Consider the following 27,308-nt stretch of genomic DNA (forward strand, 5'->3'; position numbering starts at 1 on the left):
CAATAGGGTTTAGGTCTGGAGACATGATAGGCCACTCCATCACCTTTACCCTCAGCTTCTTTAGCAAGGCAGGGGCCGTCAAGGAGGTGTGTTTGGGGTTGTTATCATGTTGGAATACTGCCCTGTGGCCCAGTTTCTGAAGGGAGGGGGTCATGCTCTGCTTCAGTATGTCGCAGTACATGTTGGCATTCATGGTTCCCTCAGTGAACTGTAGCTCCCCAGTAATCCATGTCCTTAGTCTGCTGTCTTTAGCAAATTGTTTGTGCATCATCTTTAGAAGAAATGTGATTTGTGAACTCACTTTTGTGAGATACTGTATTACAATCTACAAAGACCACATATGATTTCCCTTTGAGGGGAAAATACAAAGATTTAAAGATATGTTTTGCATCAGAGGGTTAGTTACATGTACTGAAATACCAAAGTTAATTTGATTATTGAAACTATAAAAATATTAAAATTTGCAGCTTTATTTGTAGAAAGAATGAAAGTAATAACTCAATGAAAAAATGTGCAAATAAATCCAAAATCATTTTATTAATTGGTGTTTAAATCAAACCAAATCATTACCACATTGTCCCCAATTACACCATCACCATCCCCTAAAATATGCTAAATATCTCACATACCCTAAATATTTATCTTCCTGTTTATCACTACTTTCCCTTTATTCATCAATGTAAGGAAATTTTTTGTTAGCTCCATATCCTGGGTGACCTGATCTGACTTCTCCCTCCTGTTTGGGTTCTTTCTCTTGTGGACTCTGAGGTGCATCGCTGCTGCTGCTGCTTGCTGCGTAGCCTGTCAGAGACACTAACATTTCATGCATTATTAATACCACATAGGATCAAAAATCACACTGCATTTAAAAAGTATGATGAGAGTGCACTATGGTGTTAGAAATTATGATTATTTACTAGGAGTCACTCTTCCTCCTCGCATGTTTTTGTCTTACGTGGAGCTTTTGGAGCTTCTTTCCCACACTTGAGTGTGCTTTGAGCAAAACACTCTGCCATCCAGGACAACACCTCTCCACAGTATCTGACCTGCAGACAAAGCCACAACAAACTGTATGTCATACTTCATAAAAGCTAAAGGTTTCTGTCTGACCAGCTTAAAAACTGAAACTCAATTATGTGTCACATAGTTTCAAAGTTTACCTGACCCTCCACGGATACCAGACGTTTCTCCTGGTCCTTGAACCCACCAACAATCCTCAGCAGGCTCTGAACCCTTGTTCACAAACAAAAATCTGATTAAAACTTGTAAGTGATGCATTACCAATTTTGTACCACAAGGGGGCAGAAGAGGTCTACAAGAGGCTGCAGTTAAGTCCTGGAGAGACATTGTTCAGCTGTTTTACAGAGCTTTTTCAGTCACTGATTCCCTCTTGTTATAATCCAACTCTAAAAAAAAAGAATCAAATATCACAAAATTCCAGAAGATAACATAATTTACTTGGAGGAGGTGCTCTTCAGTTTCTCCTCGCTGCTCTCCCAATGCTGGCGCTCCAGTTTGGCCAGATAGTTCTCTTTCTGTACCGTCTCCCATGTGATCAGCCTCTGGTCGAGCCCTTCCGGCAGCTCCCTCTCTGATAACACACACACACACACACACACACACACACACACACACACACACACACACACACACACACACACACACACACACACACACACACACACACACACACACACACAAGGAAGCAGTCCAATTACCAATTAACCAGCAGGCAATTTCATGGAGAGAGCAGGTGAAGGACAGAGATAAGCACACAGAGTGTTTTCCAGTATTTCATTTCGTTTTAATTTAGCCACATTCGCTACAGAAACTTTTTTAATATCTGCTCAGAGTAAGGGAGAAGAGCTTAATTGCTTTTTGATGAAAATATGCATTAAATTCATACCAAGATGCTCTTGCTTGGACTCTGGCCGTTTGATCAGGCTGAGGAGGACCTGAGAGAGGTGGCTGATGATGATGAAGGGTGGGGCCAGTGCTGGACGGCTGTGGTACTCCACTATTAGGTTGTACCTCTGGAACTTCCAGAAGATGTCTGTGTTTCCCTGAACCACCTGGAATGTGTAGCTGAAAAACAAAAGGGTGTTAAATTGGTTTATTTATTGATTTTAGAAGCCACTACCTAACTCACTTTGTCAGACAAGCATATGACATGGACACGTTTTCTGAATTTTCAGTCCCTGACCTGAACATAGCGATGAGCAGGTTTAGCAGCAGCACATTGGTGACAAGAAGGTAGATAACCAGCAGCAGGATGACCAGCCAGTTGGCGTAGATGTTGGGACATGGTGGCCGGAGGCCCAAGATAATCTCATCTGAGTCATTGGTGCAGTTTATTTCAGGCATGCGAGCAGCTGTGTTCCGTTTGACAAAAGAACATCAGATCAGAAAACATACTGTTACATCCAGGTCAACAGAGAGCCCACCCTGATTACATAAATCATCCAAATATAACACAACAAATGTTTTTAATGCTTGAATACTCATTGTGTGTGGCCATAAATGTAGAAATCTGCTCCTGCTGCAAGTTACCATCTATTTCCTCCAGGGGGATCTGCCCAAAAATGTGAAGGTAAGGACGGTACAAAGCTCTGCGAAACACCCAGTCAATCCTTGGGTCATTGGGGTGGAGGAGAGCCTGGGTGGCAACTCCGTATGCAATGAGCCAAACACAAAGGAAGAAGAGGAAGAAGAAAACATCCTTCATCTGTAAAAAGAGACAAAGATACATACAGTAAGTTAATTTTCTTAGTGGCCTCCACATAGTCTACATTGTCTGCATCTGTTACCTTGAACATCCTTTCAGTAATAATCCTTTTAGCTCTAAGTGTTTCTGTTTTGGTTTACCATTCTTTCCACGATGATGATCTTGGGGCCAAGCTGCTTATTAATGGCGAAGATGTGGATCAGACGCAGAGTGAAAACCATGAAGTCTATGGCCAGGACTGTCCTTCCTGCCTCGTAGGTGTCATCCACCATCCTGCAACATCAGAGAGAATAGACATCAAGACGAGGTCAAGATATCCAAGAAGGTTTGCACGGACAAGATAAAGTCCTTGTGTGTGTAGACCGACTAAAACAAACTTTATTCTGTCTGTAAGGTTTGTTACTCATCTTTGTAATATCAGTGTTGTGTTTTTCTTAAATGCTAGTTGACATAAGTTACCTGCATGAAACTCCAATAACAAATAGTGAGATGGCGACCATGTCACTCTTGTTCCAGTTGTCCTCTACGTAGAGTTTGAACTTCTTCAAGATGCTCATCTCTTCATCTGTGAAGAAGCTCTGTGAATAAAAAAAAGGATGACACATAGATATAACAACTTGTACATTTATTGAAACATCCTAAAAGAGATAATTCATTAAAAATGTAACGCCACTTTTCTGACTTTCCTTTAGAGACTGTAACATGACACGTGTTGTTGTTAAGAGTCTGAGTATTGCTGTCATTTCTTTTGTACCCATATTCTTTGTGAGCTTTAGCACCATTAGTCTCTGTTGTAGGAAGTGATACAAGCAACGGTTTTCTTTTGTACAGTCAGAATTGAAAAAGTCAGATTCTTGCCATATCTTCTTGAAAAGATGCTTCTGTAGAGTAGACTCAAAGATTGAGCTTGTTATATAATTTACACTGTGAGCATAAAACATCTCTCTAAATATAGAAAGTGTGCCACAACAATTTGACAGTTTCATGTGTAAATGTTTCCACTCTGAGTAGTTCTGGGTGCATATGGATAAATGAGGCTTTAATGAGCTATTAAAATGATATGTTTGAACTGTTTTCTTTTTTCTTCTGTATGAGATCTGGGTAATTTTTATACTGGAGCTCTAATCAGGCACACCTGCAAGGCCAAAAGGGAATAGCTGCTTGGCACACAGCCTTTTCTGCTTCAGAAGCAACAGCACTGTCCCAAATTCTAAATCCTGTAAAATGTCTGTCACACTTGGTGTATAAGGTTGAGCTGTCTCCTGTGGGTTGAACAGGGAACCTTTAAATGCATCAAGAACCAGGGCTCGGTCCCTGGATGGCATAATTGGTTTGAGAACAACCTGAGGGCAGTGTGCTGCTTTCATAAAGTGATGGACTGGAGTGTAAGCTTCAACTGTCATGCCACAAAGGTCAACATTACAACCACTTACTTTCAACTATGAATTCCTATCTGAAGGCCGTAGAATCAACCGAACAGAGAGAGTGGTGGACGGCTGAGAAGCAGAATCACAGAGTTTGCAGGGCAACTCATGCAACCTCAATTTGAGATCACAAACTGCTCCAAAAGTGTTCTGCAAGATTGTCTTAATCAGCATTTATAAATATCTTTTTCTATGATGTTAGGTCTATGTAACCTCACACTTCGCACTTAACTAGAGTTAGGAAAATGCATTAAAAGTTTGATCACAACTGACAAGTGCAAACCTGAGACTTTCGTTTTGAGGTATCTTCACATTTCTTCACATCTCTTCAGGCAATGAGAGCAGATAATGGCCAAATATAATTCACTGCTTTTTGTCAATCTTACACCACAGCACATGCTTACCTATTAAAAACACAACTCTTAAATCTTTGAAGATAGACATTTTACTCATGCAGTTTTTCAGTGTAAGAGACAAAATTGAATACAAGAATGATAGGAAGAGCTTTTTCTTAGCAATTTTTTAAAGCTCTGCTGATGGTGTTTGGCTCATTTAGGGTAAAACTGATTCATAAATATCGCCAGAAGTTCCTGAAAACTACACAAATGAGTTAAAGCCAGGGACATTAAGTTCAATGATGAAATATTTCATACTTAAAAAGTATTAATCAAAGTTTGTGTCTCATAGAAAAGCGATACATTCTGTGTACATTTCTGTGAATCATCCCTGATTTATAAAGTCTCAAAGAGCTGGCCTGGAGTTTGACAGTTAATTCACACACCCCATGTACAAACGCTTCAGTCCTAAAAGCGTGGGTTCAAACCCATCTGCAGCCCTCAGCTGCATATCATCCCCCACTCTCTCTTTCCAGTTTCCAGCACTATCTGCTGTCATATTTTCTGAATAAAGGAATAAGAAGCGGCCCCTCATAGAGTGACACTGAATTCACTGAAATAATCACCCTGAGCAAACTTAAAGTGAGGTCTGTTGATGTAAGGGGACATCATTTATATCTATTATGTACACATTGTTAACCAGCCTGTATGTAACAGTAAACCGATTTTTAAATGTATTTGTGATTAGCAGCCTCACATCAACTCATGTATCAGATTTAAAAAGCTCGCAACCTGTCACAGACTCTAACCTTGTTCCGTGACAAGTTTGGTAAGAACAGGGCCCCCTGTGGCAGCATCTTCCTTCAGGGGGAGGCATGCGCCCCTTGGCTTGGGTAGCATGTCAGGGCTGCTTGTAGCACAGAGGTTCTTTTTTTGGAAACCTGTGCCATGGCTCTGTTCAGCTTGGGGTCTTTCTGAGATGCACATTGAAAGAACAAGTAGAGGGAACAGCGGTGAAGGCCTGTCTCATCTGGGGCTTTTGTGCCCGAGGGAGGAAGGCTCAGTGGGATCAGTGCAATAAGGGATCATGCTCATCTGACCGGGCTCACATTGAAGAGAGTCAGGCACAGAGGTGAAAGGCCCATGAATCCTTAAAACCTCAGGGAGATTGAGCTCATTGAAGCGATTCACATCACCTCCTACTCAGAGATGTCTGGCTGGACACTGTCACGCAAACATATTTACTGGGAATGGTAGAGCTTCCAAATAAGATTCACACTAGATTGAAATCACTTCTTCTGTGAGAACTGAAAGTGTGTGCATGTTTCCAAAAAATATGATTTATTACCTGTCGAAGTTCCTCAAGCACCAAAGTGAAGACCCAGAAGTAGAGCATTATCTCTGCAGGTCCAGGTCCATATGGAGGTGGTCGGCGGAAGTCCAGCAAGAGCACGTAGGTGAAGAGGCAGAGGAAGGCGAAGTACATGATGACGTTACCGAGGAAGACAGTGACAGGAGCGCTCCAGAAGCGACGCCAGCGGCGCAGCAAGAAACGCCACCAGACAGAAGCACAGCTCTGAGCTGCTGGGTCGCCCGGGGTAGAATCCCTGCAAAATAGAGAGTGGAAAATACCCTGAGTTCTCCCTGACCTCCTTTTACAGACAAAACACAAATAACATGAATATTTACAGGTTATTAGTACAATAAGGTTTCTTCCGTTAGTCGGAACAAGGATGGTTTACATTGTTTTGAAATGAGATGACCACATATGATTCTAGTCTTATGTCACTTCGTGGACATGCTTTATTTTTGTGAACTTATATGATAGATTTTTACATGTTTTCTTCTCAGTTCAGGTACATTTAAAATATTTTTATTGTGTTTTTGTTCAAGACTGAAAGCATCATCTATTTATTTGGCTGCAAAACAAATTCTTGTAAGCTGAAATTAAAATGTAAATCAGTGCTGTTCATCTGACTTTTATGTTTTAAATTTATTCTGAGTCACGAGCAGCTATAATGTCAATGAAGACAGATGCCATGTGGCAGATGTAAGAATGAAATACTGGGAGTAAGTAGATGAAGGTTCCCTATAAAAGACTAAAACAATGCTTACAGTTGTGATTTCAACTCTAGTTACTTCGTAGTGGACTGAACTATTATTTTACAGACTGTTTTCAGATCATATTGAAGATATTGAATTGAAGCTTCTGACTCACAAAGCGTTGTCGTCATCAGTTAGCAGTAAAGCCTTTTCTGTGTCCAGACTGTCCAGCTCTGCAAACTGCTCACGGTTATTTCGACTGTCAAGTTCCTCATCACTAAGAAATGCACACAGGAGTGTCAGGCACGAAACAAAAACACAGACAGTTGTGCTACAGGGCCAACATGATTGATGGGCAGCAACACACGATGGATGACCTGAACTTTATGAGGTTGGTCCAGATGAGCGGTGGACAGAAGAAAGACACCACAAGTTTGGAGATGGCTGTGTCTGTCGTCATCGCCCCCCACCAAATCTTTGTGAGCAGAGCCTGCCAAAGTAAAAGTTTGAGTTATGTTATGATCAGACAAGGGCTACATAACAGGGACAAACTAATCTAACATTTGAATACAGTTCCCCACAAGGGGGCACAATAGGTCTTGGAATAATTCTGTCTTTTAGTTTGGGGATTTTATCCATTAAAGCATCACAAAGGAAGTCATTTGACTTGCCCCACAGAAAAAAAAATGCAGATTTGCTGTCCTTATCAAACCATTTCATATGACATGTTTTATCCCTTCTCCTGAGCTGTCTACCTGCAGTAACGTATAAGGTCACTGATATGAGAAGACACCTGATGCTTGGTTATAGGTTTATTCATAATTTTCGGGTAAAACAGGCCTGTAAAATCCACAATCTCTCCAAACACTGCACATGCACTGAATTTCAATTAACAGCCTCCCATTAAAAGAAGATATATTACTCCCACCGTGTGCTTTAAATAAAATATTACTTCCCTGTTCAGTTTTCTGCGTGCAAACTTTCCCCGCTGACATTGAATACCAATTAACTTTCAATGATGACTTTGTGATGACAAGGACGTCTGGTAGATGTTTAGGCAAAACTGTGCACTGAATTGAATGCAGTGAGCTGCAAAAGAAGTGACTTTGAAAGAGGTAATGGCTAAAGACTTAAATAACCGCAGGGTAAATCAGTATTCTCTTACTGAAGGCAGCAAAATAAATGTTCTACTCTCTTAATCTAATTCATAAACTTTGACACTGTTGGTTAAAAGTTAAAGTATTTCACAACAGCTACTAGAAAAGTTAAATTGGAGGTAAAGGATATTATGAATGTGTCTCCTCATTACCTGAACTCCATCGTGGGCAAAGAAGGATTTAGCATCGGCCTCAGTTGCCAAGTTCAGGACGGTAGATTTGCTCCAGCAGTGTGTTCTTCTCACTAACAGTGCATAAGCCCTGTCCTCACTGTTGGAGTAACATTCTCCAAAGACATCTGTCACAATAAGAACAGTAGGTGTACATTGTCAGACACTCTGCTTCATCTGTAAAACTTGCACATCCAGATTCATATTTGACTTCCTTACAGTGGAATTTGTTAGCGTTTGTTTTGTCTGATGCCAAAGTCCCTGAATGCACCTCATGCAATGTTTGACCTTTATTTTTCCTGATTACGCTGTCAGCTTTTGTCGTTGAACAGTTTCTGTACTCACCAAGGGCAAACTGCTCATACTTGGCCTCCTTCATACTCCGTGCAGACTCAGCCTCAGATTCGAGTCGTGCCATCTCTTTCAGAATCTTACAACCTGCCAGCGCTGCCGCAACTGCCTCAGGGCCCTGAAGAATTAAAAGAAAGCTGGATCCAAGAAATGGGTCTGACAGAGGGATCTGAGAATTTTTTTGCTTCTTAATGGGAAGTATTGTGAGCATCAGGCTACAATTATTATCACCTGAGAGTCCAACAACTGTCTCTACAGGCCCCACTTTGTTACTTTCTCACCATGTAAATCATAGTTATATTTACATGTGATGAATTATTCAAGACTTAGATGTTGTAGTTGTTGTCATGTCTCCAAAAACTGCCAGCAATTAGTTTGGCTGTGATAGGAGGTACTAGCAATATATTCTGCATTTTGGTGTTCCATTTTGTAAGGATTCAATGCAGCCTCTCTTTTGATTCGGCAGAGTAGTCTTTTTTTATATATACCTGAGGTAAAGAAAAAGTACCCTGGTTCTTATAGGTTGAACCAATGTTTTTGCATGCTTTTCTCCTTTACTGTAACTCCTGCATACTTTATTTTCTGCTCATAATTCTCCCAAACGTACACTCAGCCTTCAAGTCTTTTCACTGTGTTTTCCTTTCGTCATTCCTTCCTTTCAGGGGAAGGTTTCAGTTCATTTCAGTGCACTTTGAAAATCAACTCCTTTCTGTGTTGAAATGATTCACAGGGAACATCAAGTCTTTATTTCCTTCACTCTAACTAACGTGACATGATTGAAAGTGCAGATTGATCTAAAAATATGAACCACCATTTCTGCTCGTTGATTCCAATTACTTCAATTTCAGCTGATGGAAGCCAGTGATTGTCTGAACTTAAAAAAATGACCTATATTCAAACACACACTTTTTAGTTAATTACAAAATGCATGTAAAACCACCGATATGGTCCCCTTGATGTTATGAAAATATAACAAAATGTGGCGTTTTCTTTCAGAGAGAGGAAAGAAAGACACCACTCTCTTATCTACACATGCAGAATGATAGTGGAGCAAGTAGGTGGTTAGCTTAGCTTTGCATAATAACAGAAAAGTGGCATTAGCATGGTTCAAAGTCTCTGTCTGAACCAGCACTGCTCCTAGAAAGATTAAACTCCTAACCATTGACTACATATGAACATAGACATGTGAGATGTGAAACCAAATAACTGCCTCTATGGGCGCTGATATATTGTGCTTGTGGGGGCCAAGACATGCGCAGAAGTAATCTGGCTGCTGGAGCTGCAGGACTGATGTCATGTTTCTTCCTTGAACCACAACACACCTTTAACTCATGGATAAAACTTTTAAGATCCCTCAGATCAGAGCAGACCACAGCAGAAGAGATTCTTGTGTTGACTTGAAGCAGATACTCACAGTTATTCAAAGTTTGATGTGTAGCAAAGTAGAGGACTCTTGTGTTTGGAACAGTAACACAAGAGTCCTCTACTTTGCTAATCCGGTAAAGAACACTGCAGGAACTAACATTTGTCTTCGTAAAGCTCCTGTGAGGAGTTTTGAAACAGACTGAGATAATTTGGGATCCCTCTACGCATGTGTTTAATGCTTGTAAGCACTGCCAGGGAGTTGATGAGCAGATGAGCATGCAAAAGAAGCAGCCTTCTTTCATTTTCCATAGCAAATATTCCCCATAATGATATGTTTTTGTCTACAAGATGAGATCAGCAAATTGATAAAAGTACCACTTTGTTCACAGGGGGAAAAAAACGATGCAAATTGAAAGTTCCTCACAGGAGCTTTAACATCAAATGATTTATAAAAACTGAATCTCTACAAAAAAGGAACACTTGCACATAAATATACATGACTAAAACAGAGTCCTGAGGAAATGCTACATTCAAATTCATGCTAGTTTTCTGTTATTACCAACCCTAGCTTTAAGTTTTCTTAAAAAATCCCACAGATGGAAGTTAAAGTTTGAGGATACAACTTCAGCAATATTTACTAAGTACAATTATCATCTTTCTGACGTATCAACAAAACCTGAAAATGTAATTTTGTCGAAGTATAGTTTGTACTGTACTGCTGTATTGGATTGCATTAGATTGCACAGGTGGTCATAATGTCATGGCTAATCGGTGTATATCTATGTTTACATCATTTGCCGACGTCACTCAGCGTGTCCCCTTTGTGCTTTCAGATGCTGTCTGTCATTTTGCTCAGCTGCAATCAGGAAATAAAAGCCCTGAAGTTGGGGAATCAGCTCATGGCTCTGCTTTCACTGAGCGAGAGTATGCAGTCAGCCCAGCCAAATTTCCAAGACAAGCCCAAGACAAGCAGCTGATCTGCCCTCATTACCACTGCACACTGCACGGCAAATGATTAGTGATCCAGCTGAAATTCGGCCTTACTTTAAAATCAGTCATGTGACTTAAAAACTAGGTCAGAAGCCACTTCAATATGCATAATGTATGCACAACCTAAGTTGAACATATATACATGGTACTATGGAGATAATTTTTAAGGGTGTGCTAAGTTATTAACATAGTCTATAATGGTGTGTATGAGACATATTAAATTCATATCTAACTAACAAACCCTTTACTCCACTGAACAAACATTAATGAGACTAACATGACAATTGTGCTGATAAAGAGCTACGTGCTAATTCCTAGGACTCTCTTTTGACACTCAGTGTTGTGGACTTGATGCCTCTTTATTTAGATGAGGGATGAAAGTTTTACATCGCACTGTAAATTATTATTCCTGGGTTGATATGTATGCACATATCAAATCTGAGCTTCCTGAGCTTTAGAGAGCCTGCAAGGATAATTATGATGAGGCCTTCAACGTGAGTGATGCTTCAAACAATCAAATTATGAACACAGATCTAGCGGCCAGTGTCTGAGTGGTAAAAAGGATTTGCAGAGGAGGATGCACACACATTGAATGTAATTAGCATAATTTTAGATAACGTTTGGGATAAGACGCTGTGGTGACACATCAGGGTGACTGCTTGTGAGATTACAATAATTGGTGCTATTAGTTTGGGGAAGAGCAATAAAGAAATGTTGAAAATGTTGAAAACAAAGAGTAATTACCGTCAACTGGTGTCATTTAAATTGTTCATAGAGTGTCATTACAGGATATGTTTCATATATTAACTTCATCCTGACTTTCAAAAGGCCCATTATTCCGATTCTGGTTGACTTTATTGCCCTGTGAGCCGCCATAACCTTCATTTGAATAATTTTCCTGCAGTTAAAATGGCTTTTCAGTTCACCTCAGATCTTGATTAATAGGCTGTTTGCATTTTTTTGTATCTAGAGCAACATTTTCATATGGCAGGACTGACCTGCACCTGCACTGTCCTGGCCCACATTGTTCTCGTTCACAGCTGATCCAGAATACAAACACTCCCAGTATAAATGCAGCTCACTTCAGTTTGGTTTGACCAGTTTTTCTCAATGTCAGGCACATTTAGAATTTTATTGATTGAACCACAGAGAGCGGAGCTTGTAGGAGCAGGAACTGAACGGACAAAAGAAGCCGAAAAGACTGACCATTGCCCAGAAGTAGTTAGCCATCTGCTGTCGGTTCTGCAAGACGGCCCAGAGGAAGAGATCCCTCCAAGGATGTTCGCAGCGCTCCTCCAACTCGGCCAGGTTCTTCTGTGTGTGAAACAGCCGCCCTTTTGCTGGCTTCTCCTAAAGCACAGAGACAGTACACTATATGCATTTAGTAAGTACTGAAAGCATACAGAAATAGTAAATAGTTTAGCTCCCTATAGGTATCTAGAATCAGTCCTATGATTTTTATTTTATGGTACATTTTGAGGTATATATAACAGATGGTAGAAGTACTTTGCCCTCAAACCAAGAAATAAAAACAAAGCAACCTCAAAATCAAACAGCCACCAGGGCACCTAAGGTCTTGCACAAGGAAAATAATTCAACTGTCAAGGTAAGTATGACATTTCTTTTAGTTTATTTTATCAGTTGAGCAAGAAAACAATAAACAACAGTGCCTGTTTTTCCATGACTGGAATAAAAGCCTGCCTGTCCTCTACTTACACGCAGTAAATTCATTTTGCACACCCAATCTGCCTGATACCTTCACAATAAAAGCATTAACAAGAACTCATATTGGATAAAACTAATATTTATGGTGAATAAAAGCTACATCAGCCATATCCTTCATATCATGTGGCAGCAAAATAACAGAATGAAAAACATTTAACATCCAACTTCACTGAAAGCTCAAACAGACATTCTTTGAAGGTGTACACCAGATGGGAAAGATCTGCTATACATGGCAAAGCTGTCAGTGGTGAGGTTGGACTTATTCCCACCAGTTGAGATTGAGGTTGTCATTAAAGACGACATATCTCAGATCTTTTTTTGTACTTGCGGAAGGTGCTATAAGAACTCCTTTGTCTAAAATGTAAAGCATGGAATTTAGATGTAGTGCCTTTTCAGGCACATAAAGACACACAGGTGGTTGATACCTTAATAAACAGTTTAATTCAAGATCTCTTTATGAGGTTTTATAATGAATGGGCTCAATAACCTCCTGATAGAATGATGATTAACTGGAATCCAAAGGGCCTTTTTCTGCTGCTTTTGACATCCTTTTACATTCATTTTAATTTCACACCTACATTCCTTCTAAAATACTCCTGAACTAAATGATCAAAGGGCCACAAAGATCATCAAAGGGTTCACATTAGGCCCATGGCCTCTCATTTGAACAGGTATGAACTATCTAATTGCATCTGTCAGGTCTCTAAGAGTTTGGAATGACAGTCTAAGACTTTTAGAGATAAAAATGACTCTCAGGTCAGAACCAATATTAAAACTCTGACAGGGAGTCATAGACAGACATTTCTACATTTTAAAGTGTCACACGCCAAAGAGTGAATTAATGAGAAAAGACAAGTTTGAATTTGAATTAATCAATCTACTTAAGCCCGCGAGACAAAGTTTATTACTCACTGTGGGTATCTTCTGGTAAAAACCTTTGCAGGAGTCATGAAGAAAGTCTTTCAGCACCTTGGCAACCTCAAAGAGGGTGAAGCGAGGTTTACGCTCCCCTTGTTCAGGTGGGTGGTGTACAGGTAGACCTGGCGTCCTGGCAGTCCCGAGCAGAAGCTGCTTCTCCTCGTACTTTTTGAGGAGCAGGTTGTGAAGGAGGCTCTTCTCAGACACTGACCAGTAGAGCTCCTGTAGGCGACCGTAGGTAAGGAACTCGCCCAGGTTCACGCCAATGTCCACGAAGAGATGCACAAAGTCCGGTTTGTCGTTAATCAGTGCGTCCATCATCACCTCCTCGAGGTCACATGCCTGCAATAAATATATGTCCTTGTTAAAATTGTCATAATGGGGCATTGATTTAGTTCAGGTGGTTGAACAAGCACCCCATGTACGAAGGCTGTTATCCTCATTGTCCAGGACACATCAGTTTCCGGCCCTGACAGTCTTTGGTGCATATCATCCTCATCTCTCTCTCTTTACATTTGCAGTCTCTTTCACAAGCTCACCTTTATAATAAAAAGTCAAAAAGCCCACAATATATCCTAAAATGCCTCTAATGTACAGGTCTTGCTACTCGCTACAAAAGAAAATGTTCCACATTGAAATGCAAAGCAGCTATGAGCAGCCTGTTGAAACTTGATTTCAATGTAAGTGCTGCCTCTGACAAGGCAAAGAGCCATTCATCGTTTAGGACTCAAGGGTGGCCATGGCCTCTGGCTGAGTTACCAGCCTTGTACAGACATTCATGGTCCCAAAACAATGAATCCAACTGACTTTAATGGTGTCTGATATTCTCCTGATCATTTAAACAGTTTCAGTGAGTAGACTTGATGACTATTGCATGGATTTGTGTTAGTTAGCAAACAAACGAGAAGAAATGCTATGCTAACCTAATGAAATTTAAGAATATATATATATGCACTTTGATGTCCTGATGCAATGATGAGCAAATACAAAAAAACATGCACTTTCAATTAATTAACCAAAAAATGTAAGCCCTAGCTAGCAGCGAGCTACACTCAAATTAGATGTGAAGTGGAGTTAGCTTGTGCAATGGTAAACAAAAGAGAGACATGAAAACATTTGCTGTGACGAAGACTTTGATGTGAAAAAGCTTCTGCCTTTTTGTTATGGCCTGAGACATTATACAGACAGGTGTGATATAAAACATGCAGATCAACAGAGAGGTGTTGGATCTTTGAGTTAAATGCTAAACAACTTTTAGTACACGGATAGACTCTTAAGTCTCGCATTCATGTCGTATTTCACTTTTGCTGAACACTGACTTGATTGTACATCAAAATTTATAGTGTTAAAAAACTTCTTATCCTGCTCCTTTATTATTTGTCTCACCTTCCACTCCACGTCTCCATTAAATATGTCACTCTTGGCAATATCCACCCTGTTCCAGGCCACAGCCAGTTTCAATTCATCCAGGAAGTCTTGAGCTTCTTGACTTTGGCTCTTACAAGCTGATTAATACACACAAACACACACAATCACAAAAAATACAAATTGTCAAAAAGGTTCACAACCTATTATGTGTTTAAAATGTCAAGGCTCTCTCTCATTGTGCAGCTGTCAAGCTTTAAAACCTGTAATTGTGCAGCCTGAGAAAATTGTAAGTTTCTTGATAACATACTTCAGAAAAGGTACTTTACCCTTGACTAGAGCTTTGAGGATGACCGTATCCAGCTCGGAGCTCTCCTGCTCCGGGTCGTGGACTGTGAGTAGATGCCCGTGATCAAGAATCCTCTGAATCTGATTGGCAGGTTGGCAGTCAGTTATTACTTAAACCTCCTTTCCATGTGGTAATAAGCTTCTTTTCTCTCTCGCTAATGCATTGTTTACTAAAATTACAATCCCTTAACTGTGAATGTCAGCCTGAAAGTATCTTACATTATTGGTATCTTTCCTTCCTCCTTCAAATTCTTAATTAGGTCAAATACAAATTTGAAGATAAGGATGAAAATCCCACATTAGCTCCCCTCACAAGCTTCCCCAGCATGCCCCATTTTACTGGCAACATTCAAGTCTTGTGACATGCATATCTGTGTGTGTGTGTGCGCCTTACGCCATGCTGTGCATCGTTCTCACCAGCTTGACCCAGTTACTGATGTCTGTGCTGTGGTGGGCATTTGGAAAGGTGTCCAGCAGCAGCTCATGAACACTGTCCGTATCCCAGCAGCCTCTATTCATCAGCGTGACGAGGATGTCAGCCACGCCTCCTGAGCCTGCCAGGATCAGCCATGGTGTCGAATTGCCAATGCCTTTATACATCCTCTGCAGAGAGGGGACATGGTGTTCAGACCGGCAGGCAAACTCACATACAGTGCTTCCTTATTTTCACTAAATAACTCAGCAACTAAACACAGACAGAGATTTATATTGATCAGAGCGAGCTGTATTCTATGATCATGGTTATGGCTCTGTTTATGCAAATCAATTGGTAGCTCTGACGAGCTTCCCGGCCAAGCAGATTTGATTTATGAGAACAGAAAGAATTTGTTTCTCAGTCTTGTTTTGGCCCAAAACTTCAGGAGGTAGCACAACCAGAATTTGATTCAGAGTATAATTCTCAATCCTAAGTCAGTTTTTGCACATTCATATCTCAGGTTTAGAAAGGTGTCTTCACGGTCACGTCTCTGGAGTTCTTGAGTAACTAACACATCACAGTGGAATGAAACTTACCTTCAGGATCCTGGGTTCCCCATGGACCAAGAGAGACAGAACAGGGATCTCAAAACTGCCTGCGCCTGCAAGCAACAGAAGATACATTTATATTAATATCCCTTGCATCTCAGGTTGCCTCAAATCAATACCACTCTATGGTATTGTCTTACACTGTTATATGACTGATGAATGAGATTCTCCCATCAGGTTTTCATATTTTACCGACAATTATCTTTGTCACTGGTTATTTTTGTCACTGGGTTAAGAGCAGGTAATCTAAAGAGCTTTCTTGGATTGTTGGTATTGTTTTCAGAGGCCTTTAGTCGACCCATCGAACAGTTTGACAATTAAAACATCGAACAAAACAATAGGGAATAATACAAAAAAATTACAGAACAGCTTTCATTTTTAAGAGCTCCATATACGGTATATTTATTTTGTTTTCCTTCAAAAGGCCCTAACACCTTGGTTCTGTAAGAAGTGGATGTGGCCTCTTACATCAGAAATGAAGCCAATGCTGAAGTGCCATAGACCTGATCCAAGAAGAAATCCAATTGTATGAAACCATATAAGATGATGCAACCTCTCCTTTGTTTTATTACTTCAGTCATTTATTAACTCTGTAAGTACTTTCTTAATTACTTCATTTTTTATGAACTCTTTTTTTGGACACCAGTTTCTGGTTCAAGTCCCAGTATGGACCAAAGTATGGAAATTGGGCTGGTAGCTGGAGAAGAGCCAGTTCATTTCTAGCACTCTCACTCTTGCATCTCTTCATAAATGTATGTCTATAAGCAGAGGCACTGCTAATCAACAGGTGAGACAGGTGAGACAAGCAAATGTTCGAGGCCCCAAGCCGGTAGGGGGTTGACAAACTTTACACCACAGCAGTGGCTCGAAATGTGCAAAGTTTGCAAGGACACCTTCCTCAGGGGGCCCCATCTGACAGCACTCACTCTTGCTGTGCTGTAGCATGTGAGTTATTCCTGTACAAATGTTTCTCAATGAAAATGACTCAGTAAAAGCTGAAGAGGAGGAAAAAAAGTCAGCTAGACGATGGTAAATTGAGCGGAAATTGCTGATTAAATGTAACAGTAAATGACTGCATAATGCTTGTTTTTCCTATAGAGGAGAAATGCATTAATATCAGAGTATCTGCTAGCATTGCATTATGGTGTATGTTCTTTAACGTGTAACACTTGTTATCTTAGCTAGCAGAGTACGAAGGTTGGTTGTAGGGGTGCTCTCTTGTGTCTATTATGACGTTGCTCACTACAGTGGACGGTGGAAGTAGCATTTAACATTTGGTTGATAATTACGTTTGAGGTGTATTTAGGAGCCATAACATTAACAGCAAGTAACATAATAATATTAGCATACTTCACACTAATGTTAGCGACTCTGTCAAATGAGATGAGTCACCTCGAGGGCGCTCACAAACAGGGGTATGTAGAGACACTTGCCAAGACCGGCATTAACGCCCTACTCATAAGGACCGATTACTTTCTGTAATCCAGCGGCCATGTTTACCTAACAGCATGAGATGCCATCTGCCGCAGTCACATGATCATCATACACACTCATGAGATACAACTCTACCCATATTTGCAAATACTTTATTTTTTCACATTTAAGTTTTTTAGTTGACTTAGATGCACTGCTCACTTATACAACCATTTTTGCTGCAATAGATGAGATGAGAACTGAAAATCACTGTTCTGATGTTTGTGAATGTGTGACCAATCTTGTGACTGAAGCAGATGACAACTCGTATTGTTGTATAAACACAGCAGCTGCTGGATTATGGTAACCAGTTAGTGTGGGAACCAGTTGGGTGGTAATTAAGGCTGTGATCACTTGTATGCCTTCTCTACACTTTTTTAGCAACTGATTGAAGGATATATAGCCTTTCCTGTTAGTACAACCTTCCGCACAACAGGAGCTAATCATGGATGAATATGTAGATTACTGTTTCTGGGATTTGTGGAGGAGAATATTTATTTAGCAATGGCATCCAGTAACATGTTCCTTTACTGTCCAGGTGGGGGTGGGTGGACATGCCGATGTCACATGTAAAGGGTCTATAGGGCCCCTAAAGACTCTATAAATGCCACAGGCTTGTAGGATCCTGTTTGTGCATTAGTATGCATTTCCAGTCTGTGTGTGTTTGTAGCATGTTCAGAGTGTAAAAATAGAATCTCTCCCCGGGGATTAATAAAGTATGTCTTCCTCTCCATCTTCAGGTAGCATCTACCTGTGATTGACAAGTCTCTCTAACTGTGTCATGTCAAACAGGATGATGCGTAAAAATATGTAGCCACCATGTTTCCCAAATGTGGGTACTTCCTGGTTCCGAAAAACAAACACTTCAACAGCCAAATCCACAGAATCAAGGCTCCAAAGGGGAATTCACACACCAGTGGATGATGCCTCAGTGGCTATGTCTGAATTAATTATACAGTCTGTGTTTGGGATCTTACATTTTAATAGATGGATTCTATGTGCCAGGCTTTTATAGAAATTGAGACATGATACAATGTGTCCATGTTTCAGTGTTTTTCTAAATGCATCACTTCTCTGTTTTCTTCATAGGGTTGAGGAAGACCTATTTACTCATCTTCGGCTCTTGTGTTCAATGTTGAGGCATTTGATTCATCTGCAGGCCATATAACAGATCATGAAATATGAAGCAACCCTCTGTGACACAAACAGTGCCATGAGAAAGTGATGCTTAATACATCCTTTATAAATAATTCAACACCATAAACATGACCATTTATAAGATGAGTACTGGTTTTAAATATTAAATCCATGTCTCTATTTATACTTATGTTAATTTTGAATAACTAAAAGTAAGTCTAGTTTCATTACTGCTCCCGATGGTGTCCTAAAGGGCTTTACCTCCGTAACCAGTGCGCTGAAGAGAGATGTGTTTGAGCAGCTTCACCCTCATCTCACTGGTGGCTCCTGCTCTGTTAGGATCCTCCTCCACCAGCACAAAATGAGAGTGATTGCTGTCCAGGGAGTACACGGACCCATGAGGCAAGTCCTGGGGCTTGTACACAGCAGGCTCATCCACCTATAGGGATGCAGAGGGACGGAGGACAGCAGGAGTACATTATTGTGATGTGCTCCAAGATCTTTTGCTGTTTTTATTAGCTCTATACTGTGTGTTTATGGACAGAAACCTTGGCAGACAGGAGTGCCTCTCGGTTGTGGATCATGTTCCAGGGTGTGATGCCAATGGCCACTACACGAACTTTAGACGAGGTGCTGGCCAAGGAGTGATCTCTCACTGCCTGGCCCAGGTGCTTGGTGATGCCAAAACGAAAGCCATTAGTCAAAATCCATGCCCCTAGGGAACAGAGAGGCAGTTTCATGTGTGTGTGAGTATATGTGTGTGTGTGAGAGTGTTTGTGTGTAACACTAGGTATCTGGAACTAGGGCAACCCGGGAAGAGTCTCTATGGTATCTATCAAGCAAGACCGTTTCACTCTGGATTCTATATAAACAGCTGGCCTGTTGATTATCTTAAGTAGGTTATTGCCTTGTATAAAGCATTTAGTGTTAGTCATCCTTATATGCATTAAAATTCATGAAAATATTTTACTTCTCATGCAATTAAAACATACATAGAAAAAAATATGAATAATTCATGACAGTCATTTGGATTCCTTTCATCCAGTAAAAAAAACCTGCCTTCCTCCTGATGGTGTGTTTCTTGTAATTCTGCTACCAGCCAAATGAAGGCAACCTTGTCCTTTTTCAAAAAGCCACTGTAAGCCCCTGATTATAACCTGTGCTTTGTGCAGCCTTCACAAGGCCTTTCCTCAGAGTGTCCCTGAGCCAGGGCTTCATCTGGGCCAGCTCGTCTCCTCCCACCAGCGCCACCACAAGGTGCGGAGGAGCAAGGCCCCACTCCTCTGTCAGCATCTGGTAGATCAGGACCGGGTCTGTGTTGCTTCTCACTCTCAAAAACTGGACATAAAGGCACAAGATGACATCAGTGTTCATGTAAAATCAAATATTTCTTTCAGAACCCTCAGTTTTATCTCATTTCACCTTTCCCCTGGTTTTAGTCGTGCCAACAAAGTCAACGTCGCCCACTCTTCCAGCTGCCCAGTGACTCCTCTCCCTCTTCATCCTGCTGGCAAGGCCTCTGGCTACATTCTCCAGTGTCTCATCCACCGTGGAGCAGCAGGAGCAGCCCAGCAGGACGCTGAGGGAAACATGAAGTGAATGGAGATGTGTATTGCATCAAATGGTTCCTTCCTCTTACCCTGACACCAGAATAACTGAATAAAAATAAGGGTCCATGCAAAGTGTTCAGAACATTTGTGAAAGATACTGCAATATCCCAAAGACCCTGTGCTTAATCTTTTAGAGATTACGTATTAAGATATCTCTGAAAACTAACAAGATTAGGCCACGAAAAATATAAAGTACAAATGTCCATCCTTGTAAGAATATCAGTGGAATGATGTAATCTCCGATTTTTGCACTTCTTACGGCATGTAGGTGCCTGGAAATTCAGTGAAGCCTCCTGATAGATCTGTGATCTTTGTGATATCTCTGAATTCAAGTTGATGCAGCTCAGCAATCACATGTGGAGGATAACATTAAAAGCATCCCTACAGATCAGATTTTTCTATCTATCCATTTTTCCTCTCTGTAAATGTTCTGAGAGATTTTTAAATTTGAGTATCATTTCATTATCCTGATGTAGGTCCACTTTGTTCAGTGACTGTAAACAAACCTCTCTAATACCTCACAAACATCCTGTGATTCTGTCTCTCTCCTCTCATGTATCTGCTGAATATAAGTAGGACTGTTAAATGTGCTTGAACTCTCCATACTTACAAATCTGAAGTCCAAATTGAAAGGCGTAATCTTACCTAAAAGCATCAACTTAGTGCTTTATTTAACCTCCTGCAATCTTTTCACTTTGTTGTACTGCCAAGGAGTTCACTGTGTAGTTGTGGCTGTTTTATTTTGGTCGTCATTTGCTGTGGGTTTCCCAAGCTTCTTAAAATATTCAGATGAACTTTTTAGGAAAGTCAGGGATTTGTGACAAGAACAATCTGAGTTATGCCAAAATGCGGTCGTGAATAAATAATATAAATAATTTAAATGAAGCACTTTGGATCATAACTCATGAAAAGTAATGCAAGCAAAGCACCCGTGGAGGTTTTAAGAAATGCAAAGCTGATTTTTGACTTAAATAACTTTATACTCATTTGCATGTCTTTGAAACCTTTTAAAAAAACATTGATTCAAACAAATGTGATTCAGTTTTGACCATGATGTTTCTTGAATCTGATACGTCTTTAAAGCTGCTGTATCAGGATTCTCCCATCGGTGAGGCAATGTTGGCCTTCAAGGACAAGACGCTCCCATGACGCATGATAAGTGTGATCTTTTATTTGACAAGTTTTTATCATTAAAACATCTATCAATACCATTTTTTTTCCACACAGCAGGAATCTCTTGGTCTTCCAATAGGTGCATTTCATGCAGCCACTCACCATATACAAAAAGCATCTGTTCCTTACTAGTTTTTCTGTTCTGTGTTACTGAAGAAACATGGCGATGCAAAGTTCTGTTCTGCTAAATGCTGCTGAATGCTACACACTGTACCTTTAACTGGCACAAATTAGACCACCAGCTACCGTTACATAAGAGTTTGTCTCATAGACCCCTTTCTGTTTTTGCTGTTTTGTCGTTTTTGCTGTTGTTGTTGTTTTGAGCTAACTATGAGCTACCCTCAGATTAATTGGTGTCAATTAAGTGGTTAAAAACACTTTTTGGATGTAATGTGGATTCAGGGGAGACATGTTGTGAACACAGGGATCATATAAAACATAGAGACTGTGAACCGTCACACCAATATTATGATGCTAAGAGATTTGAGCCCCAAATCGTACTCAGACAACTACACCATCCTTGATGAGCCAAAGCTCTAATGGTTTAAAGCTTTATTACGTATCATAATGCACATCATATTGAATTAGATGTAGAGCTGGTTTAAAAAATTACCCTCGTGCTGATGTCATTCAATAAAATGAAACTCATCTGATGTTTTGAGTGCTTCCTTACTGTCCATAGTCTGCCTCATCAAAAATGTAACACTTCTACTTTTGTTCTCAGTATTTAACCCTGGAAAAAGTTTTTCTTCAACAGCAGAGAAGTCCTGAGCAGCTCTCATGAATAATTCAAATCGAAAACTATACTTGGGAGTATTTAAGGCTTGTTAGTCCAGTGCAAATGTTTGCTTCCTGTAGCACCTCTTCCACTTACAGCCTGCTAATCTCTGTGCTCATCTGAATACTTCAAAAATGTCTATTTCCAGCGAATCTGATGAAGACTTCTTAATCTTGAAAACTGAGCGGCACTGCAATTTGTTTCGGATGAGGGCTTCTGCCAGTTGCCATGATTGTGCTGCATTTATAACTCAATGTGAGGGGACTAGGCCTGTCTGTTCCTATTGTCTCTGACCTCTAAACACACACACATACACACACCTGTGCTCCTCTGACCACTCCAGAACGTCCCCACATCGCAGGCATCGAGTCTGTGGCTGCAGTGTGGCCTGTAAACAAATGAACACAAAGATATTAAGTCCATTTTCCTCTAAATCTATTATGACTCGCTCACCACTCCTTTCACTCAGAGGAAAGATTCTTAGAAGTATTTGTGGTCAATGCAAAGTCGGCAGAATTTTCATCCTCGCTTCATATGCAAAGCGCTTCCTGAATGATGTTTAAAGAAGAATATACACAACAGATTGTCAATCATATTCAGGAAACCAACAAAACTAGGCCACCGTGCTGTGGGCTCCCACTGGAACCCTTTGAACATTAAACGCCTCTGATATCAGGTCAAATGACAATAATGTGTAGAGATTCCTTTACTGTAAGCAGTCTTGTGAGTTGGTTTGTATGTAATCATTGTTTTCAAGTGAAAACAGACACAGTCTGTTTATCTCTGAATAAAATAAATGACACCAAGCTCAGAAAGAGAGCTTATTCATAATTGATAAGATTATCCATTTGCCTGAGTAAACACAGACTCTTATCAGCAGCCTGATTTGCGTGGGCACTTGAGCTGCCTGTGAAAGATGATTAGAACAGAAATGCAGCACGAGTGCATATCTTATTGGACATAAGAAAGCTGCAGTCTCCCTGGGTACCTTTGACTAAGGAAAGTGTATTTATAGAACTGTGGTGCAATAATTAACGCACAGACTCAGAGTCAATTTGTGTTTAGCCATCTGTTTTAATGTAAGTGAGCAGCTTGTTGTGGCAGCCTTTATTTGACTGCAGGTCTGGGTCGGGAAGGAAAGGACTATTGAGCATGCAAACAAGACACTTTGCATGCAAAGGTAGAGGAGAGGACGCCCAGCTGAGTGTGTGTGTGAGTATTTCACAGACACAGAGACTCTTACACGCACACACTCTCCATCTTGCTCGACGTCTGGCAAAATAAACCTCCATTTTCTTGAGCAGAGGGCAGTGTGATGTAGGATTCTTTTATCTATTGTTGTACATAAGCAGCTACAGTAAATGAGTTCTTGCAAACTGGGCCCCGAGACCTAGTTTATCACTGGTTGTGACCTCTGTTTGAATCTTCACCATAGACTATTGAGGAAAAAAGCAGTACAGTGTTTAAAAATGGATACTTGTTTAGTTAATTAAACTGTTTTGAATCAAAAAAACTTCAATTATAAAGCAGTGCTACCAAATGCAGCGATGGAACCTTAAAACAAGAAACGGAAACGTGTAGAATCTAAGGTTTGAAATTCTATTGTGACCCTGATCTTTTCATCACAGAGAAAAAACTCTTTCACTTCACCCCGAGAGGTGCAGTAAAAAGTGCCTGCTTCTATTATTAGTACAAAACTTTCAGATTTCTCCATTATTTTTAAAGAGGAATATAATAAATATGCATATTTGTATCACGTTAAGAACTACTGATGAGAACATCTCTTCCAGATATGATGCTACACAAACTTCTCTTTTATATGAAACATAAACCATAGAATAAATTCCCTTTGACAAATTTAGAAAGCAGTTAATGATACAGTAAATAAGTGGATGCCTTACTGTACGTACTCACCAGAGGTGTGTCTTGCGTCTCCTGCATGGCTGCATGAATGCTCTCCTTCTTGCTGAACCACACCTGTAAGAGCTCAGGGATCTCCCTTCAGGTGATCCACCTGGACCATCAGGAGGTGGGACAAAGGTGGGGCTCTCCCTCCAGCCAATCCCAGATACTGCTGTGCACCTTCAATTTGCATGATGGTCAGCTGCTGCACTTCGCTCTCATCAGCACCCCCTACCCCTGCTAGTTAATGACACACTTATGTAGAGCAACTTCACTTTTACAATCAACTTTTTCATTAGTTTCTACATATTCCATCTATAGCTGAAGACTCAAATTAAGCCCAAAAGTTGTTGCAGCATTAAGGGAGATAGATACACATTAGGAGTGTAATTCTTCCTGCTCGCTCCAGCATTGACTCCTTTAATGTGACAGCCTTTCAATCTTAAGTACAAGGTGAAAGAAGGCAGATGTGTAATAAATATCCAAATCATTGCCCATTGAATCACAGATTATTATTGTGCTCACTCATAAAATGTTGGTTTAAGTGTGTCCTTGTAATTGTTATGCTTAGATTTTCTCCTCAGCCATCTTTATGGCATCAAGAATATATAGACAAGCACTTTATGAGGGTTGTAGCCAGCAGGGGACTTTAGAACATAAAAATAAAAGAAGGCACCAGTGCAAAGAAAGTCGTGATGCATTAATGAGAAAGAAGTTCTAAACCCTTTACTAGCATGTAGGGACATGCATATGGCACTGCATCACGTTTTCTCTTCTGGAAGGGCACCCAAGATGACACTTCATCACAATTTGTTGCATACTGTGCCACTAGAGAGCACTTTATCATATTCTATCTGCAATAAAGAATGATCCAAAAGGGAATGGATTTTTTTTCAATAGAATTCTCACCTTTTTGCATTTCTCACATAAAAGGCCTGTGGAGATGTGAATCCAGTCGAGAAGAAGAGGGGCCGTGAAGGTCGCTAAATTGATCTGGTGATGAAAGCGAACTGCCACAAAGGTGCCATCACGCAAAGCCCCATAACCCCCAGACTCTTCAGCTGCTCAGTGATCAGTAAATCAGACCCTGGTTTTAATGTAAAGAGTGTGTTTCAATGAATGAATGAGAGGAAGCCTTTTCTCATGTTTTGCTGCAAGAGTTTATCAAATTGGTTTAATCAAGCAGAAGTTATAAAATAATTTACATATAGCAGCTGAATTAATTCAAGAGTGAAAAAACTAGCACATTTCTCTGCAACCTGTAGGGAAAACTCTCGAAATAAAGCAATTAAAACTATGACAGCACTTTTTAATTACTGCCGTCTTGACCTATATGTAACTTAAACTACATTTCATATCCTCGTTTGAACTACTTTTCATTTTGGATCCTATACTTCCTTTCAATCACATCTTGGCAGGGAAACTTTGGTCTCCAGGGCCTGCAGGCAGAGAGGCCTGTAGTTGCCACTGATCACAAATCCCTGGAGGCAAAGAAAAAAAAGTCAACAGAAATGTAATGACAGCAACACTGTGAGCTTTGGAGTTTATCTTTTGCTCACAGTTTGCAAATATGCAAATACACAAAATGCATGGATTAAAAGTCGGATAAACTCATGGCGCTCTGGTAGCACAACCTGTTCAGTGGAGCTTGGGAACGATTTGCTTCATTGAGCATCCACCCTGTCTCACTTTATCTTGTTGGCATGGAAAGAGGAGCCTTTCTATCAAAGCAGCTCCGCATAAAGGGGCTTTAATTAAGAGTATGACACACTGTTTAACAGATGATTAAGTGAGTGGGAATAGATGTAAAAGTCAATGAAATCCGCATCATATGGAGGGTTCCATGTTTGGATAAAAGGCACGTTCTATGTCTAAAGCGCGGGAAAGGTAAAGCTCCAGTTTTTGATTGACAAAGAGCTGCAACTCAAAGTATCCCGAACGAAACCGGGGTCTTTTATTCAGGAGTCTTCAAGGCACAATGACTGGATTTCGCCCCCTCCTGTGAGCCTCCAATTCAAAGAGCTGCAGCCAATCAGCAGCCTCTGCTCATTGTGTACAAACAGAGCACCGTGCGCGCTGCAGCCTTTATATCCCCCTGAAGCTCTGAGAAGACCAGCACACACTTCAGGAAGACAGCAACTACAGCTTCCCCTAAAATTACAGAAATACTTTTCCACCAAAACTCCACAAGAACCATCCTCAAGATGAATCCCATTAGGGGCAGAGAGTCCGTCTGCAGGAATCTGTTCGGCTCGGTGGACCAGGAGCAGCTGCGCAGGGACTTAAAGCAGAGGCTGAGAGAGATCATGGACCAGGACAGCCGCCGCTGGAACTTTAACTTCCAGACTGACACGCCGATGTGTGGCAGGTTTCAGTGGGAGGAAATCCCCGCAGATTGCGCTGCTGCTGTTTACCATGAGTCTGCACAGCTGAAGGAGAAATCTGTCTGCTCCCACAGCACTGAGGAGGATGACAGGTTGAGCGCCTGCGAAGAAAGTGCAAAGACCGACCAGGAGAATTGCTCCAGTATCTCCAACACGCGCAAGAGTCCCGCTGAGGTAACGCCGATCAGGAGGAAGAGGACGCACTCAAAGTCTGCAGCTATTCCCAGAAACAACACAAAAATAACAGGTAAAGAACGAGTCTAACATATCTACCCCTACTGTCGGCTTGTTTAATGAGTAATGAGTTTTGTCAGTGTGTATCAGTGTCCTAACGTCTTCTCTCTTTTTGCTTTCTTGGTAGATTTCTTCACAAAGAGGAGGAGGTCCACAGAAACAAAGATCATCCTGAATCCTTTCCTCACAAGTTCCAGGGAAGCATCTCTGTGCAAAACAATAAGATGAACGTGCTCGGGAAAATGGACAATTCATGTTTAATGGCCTTAGTGGACTAAGCCAAAGCCTACTCACTGCACCAAAGGATTTGATTTGATTTGATCTTATCTTATTTTTGTTATTTTATTTCATGTGACTTTGTGTTATTTTATTTTGTTGTTATTGAAGTCCCAATGAACTGTGCTGCAACAACACCACTTGGTGATATTTATTTATTTAATTTATGAACTTTTATTTAATTTCTCTGTAGTTGTTCATGCATTTGTTCAGTATTTTATTTTATTTTTGTCTCTGTTTCATCTTTATTTTTAATCTTGTTGCATTTCTATTTTAGCTTCTTCTGAAAAGCTCTATGTTGTCCTTGTCATGTTTGCCCAAAATAAACGAGATGCAGACCAAAAAGCTTGTATGTCTACAAATATAACAAGCCAATAAACCCTTTTTTGTTTGCTAACTGAA

General features: G+C 40.5%; 2 protein-coding genes across 2 annotated transcripts; one reads left to right on the forward strand and one right to left on the reverse strand.

Moving 5' to 3' along the window:
- Positions 1 to 514: 514 nt before the first annotated feature.
- trpm5 (transient receptor potential cation channel, subfamily M, member 5) lies at positions 515 to 24,126 on the reverse strand. The gene is made up of 26 exons (XM_034679545.1): positions 24,025 to 24,126; positions 22,431 to 22,498; positions 19,972 to 20,128; positions 19,707 to 19,887; positions 19,098 to 19,264; positions 18,811 to 18,988; positions 15,928 to 15,992; positions 15,334 to 15,519; positions 14,898 to 14,997; positions 14,590 to 14,708; positions 13,198 to 13,545; positions 11,767 to 11,910; positions 8,200 to 8,323; positions 7,837 to 7,982; positions 6,905 to 7,017; positions 6,703 to 6,804; positions 5,833 to 6,091; positions 3,185 to 3,303; positions 2,866 to 2,998; positions 2,551 to 2,725; positions 2,204 to 2,372; positions 1,907 to 2,085; positions 1,459 to 1,591; positions 1,161 to 1,233; positions 956 to 1,046; positions 515 to 813 (listed from the first exon to the last, which is right to left on the reverse strand). Exons 1-26 carry the CDS (start codon positions 24,049 to 24,051, stop codon positions 668 to 670), a joined length of 3,702 nt encoding a protein of 1,233 aa, XP_034535436.1. The 5' UTR covers positions 24,052 to 24,126; the 3' UTR covers positions 515 to 667.
- A 1,512-nt stretch (positions 24,127 to 25,638) lies between these two features.
- On the forward strand, positions 25,639 to 27,308 carry cdkn1ca (cyclin-dependent kinase inhibitor 1Ca). Its single transcript, XM_034680550.1, has 2 exons — positions 25,639 to 26,643; positions 26,758 to 27,308. The coding sequence occupies exons 1-2, from the start codon at positions 26,217 to 26,219 to the stop codon at positions 26,856 to 26,858; spliced, it is 528 nt and encodes a 175-aa protein (XP_034536441.1). The 5' UTR covers positions 25,639 to 26,216; the 3' UTR covers positions 26,859 to 27,308.

This window comes from Notolabrus celidotus, chromosome 3 (genome assembly GCF_009762535.1).
Source record: "Notolabrus celidotus isolate fNotCel1 chromosome 3, fNotCel1.pri, whole genome shotgun sequence".
In the NCBI taxonomy this organism is placed as follows: Eukaryota; Metazoa; Chordata; class Actinopteri; order Labriformes; family Labridae; genus Notolabrus; species Notolabrus celidotus.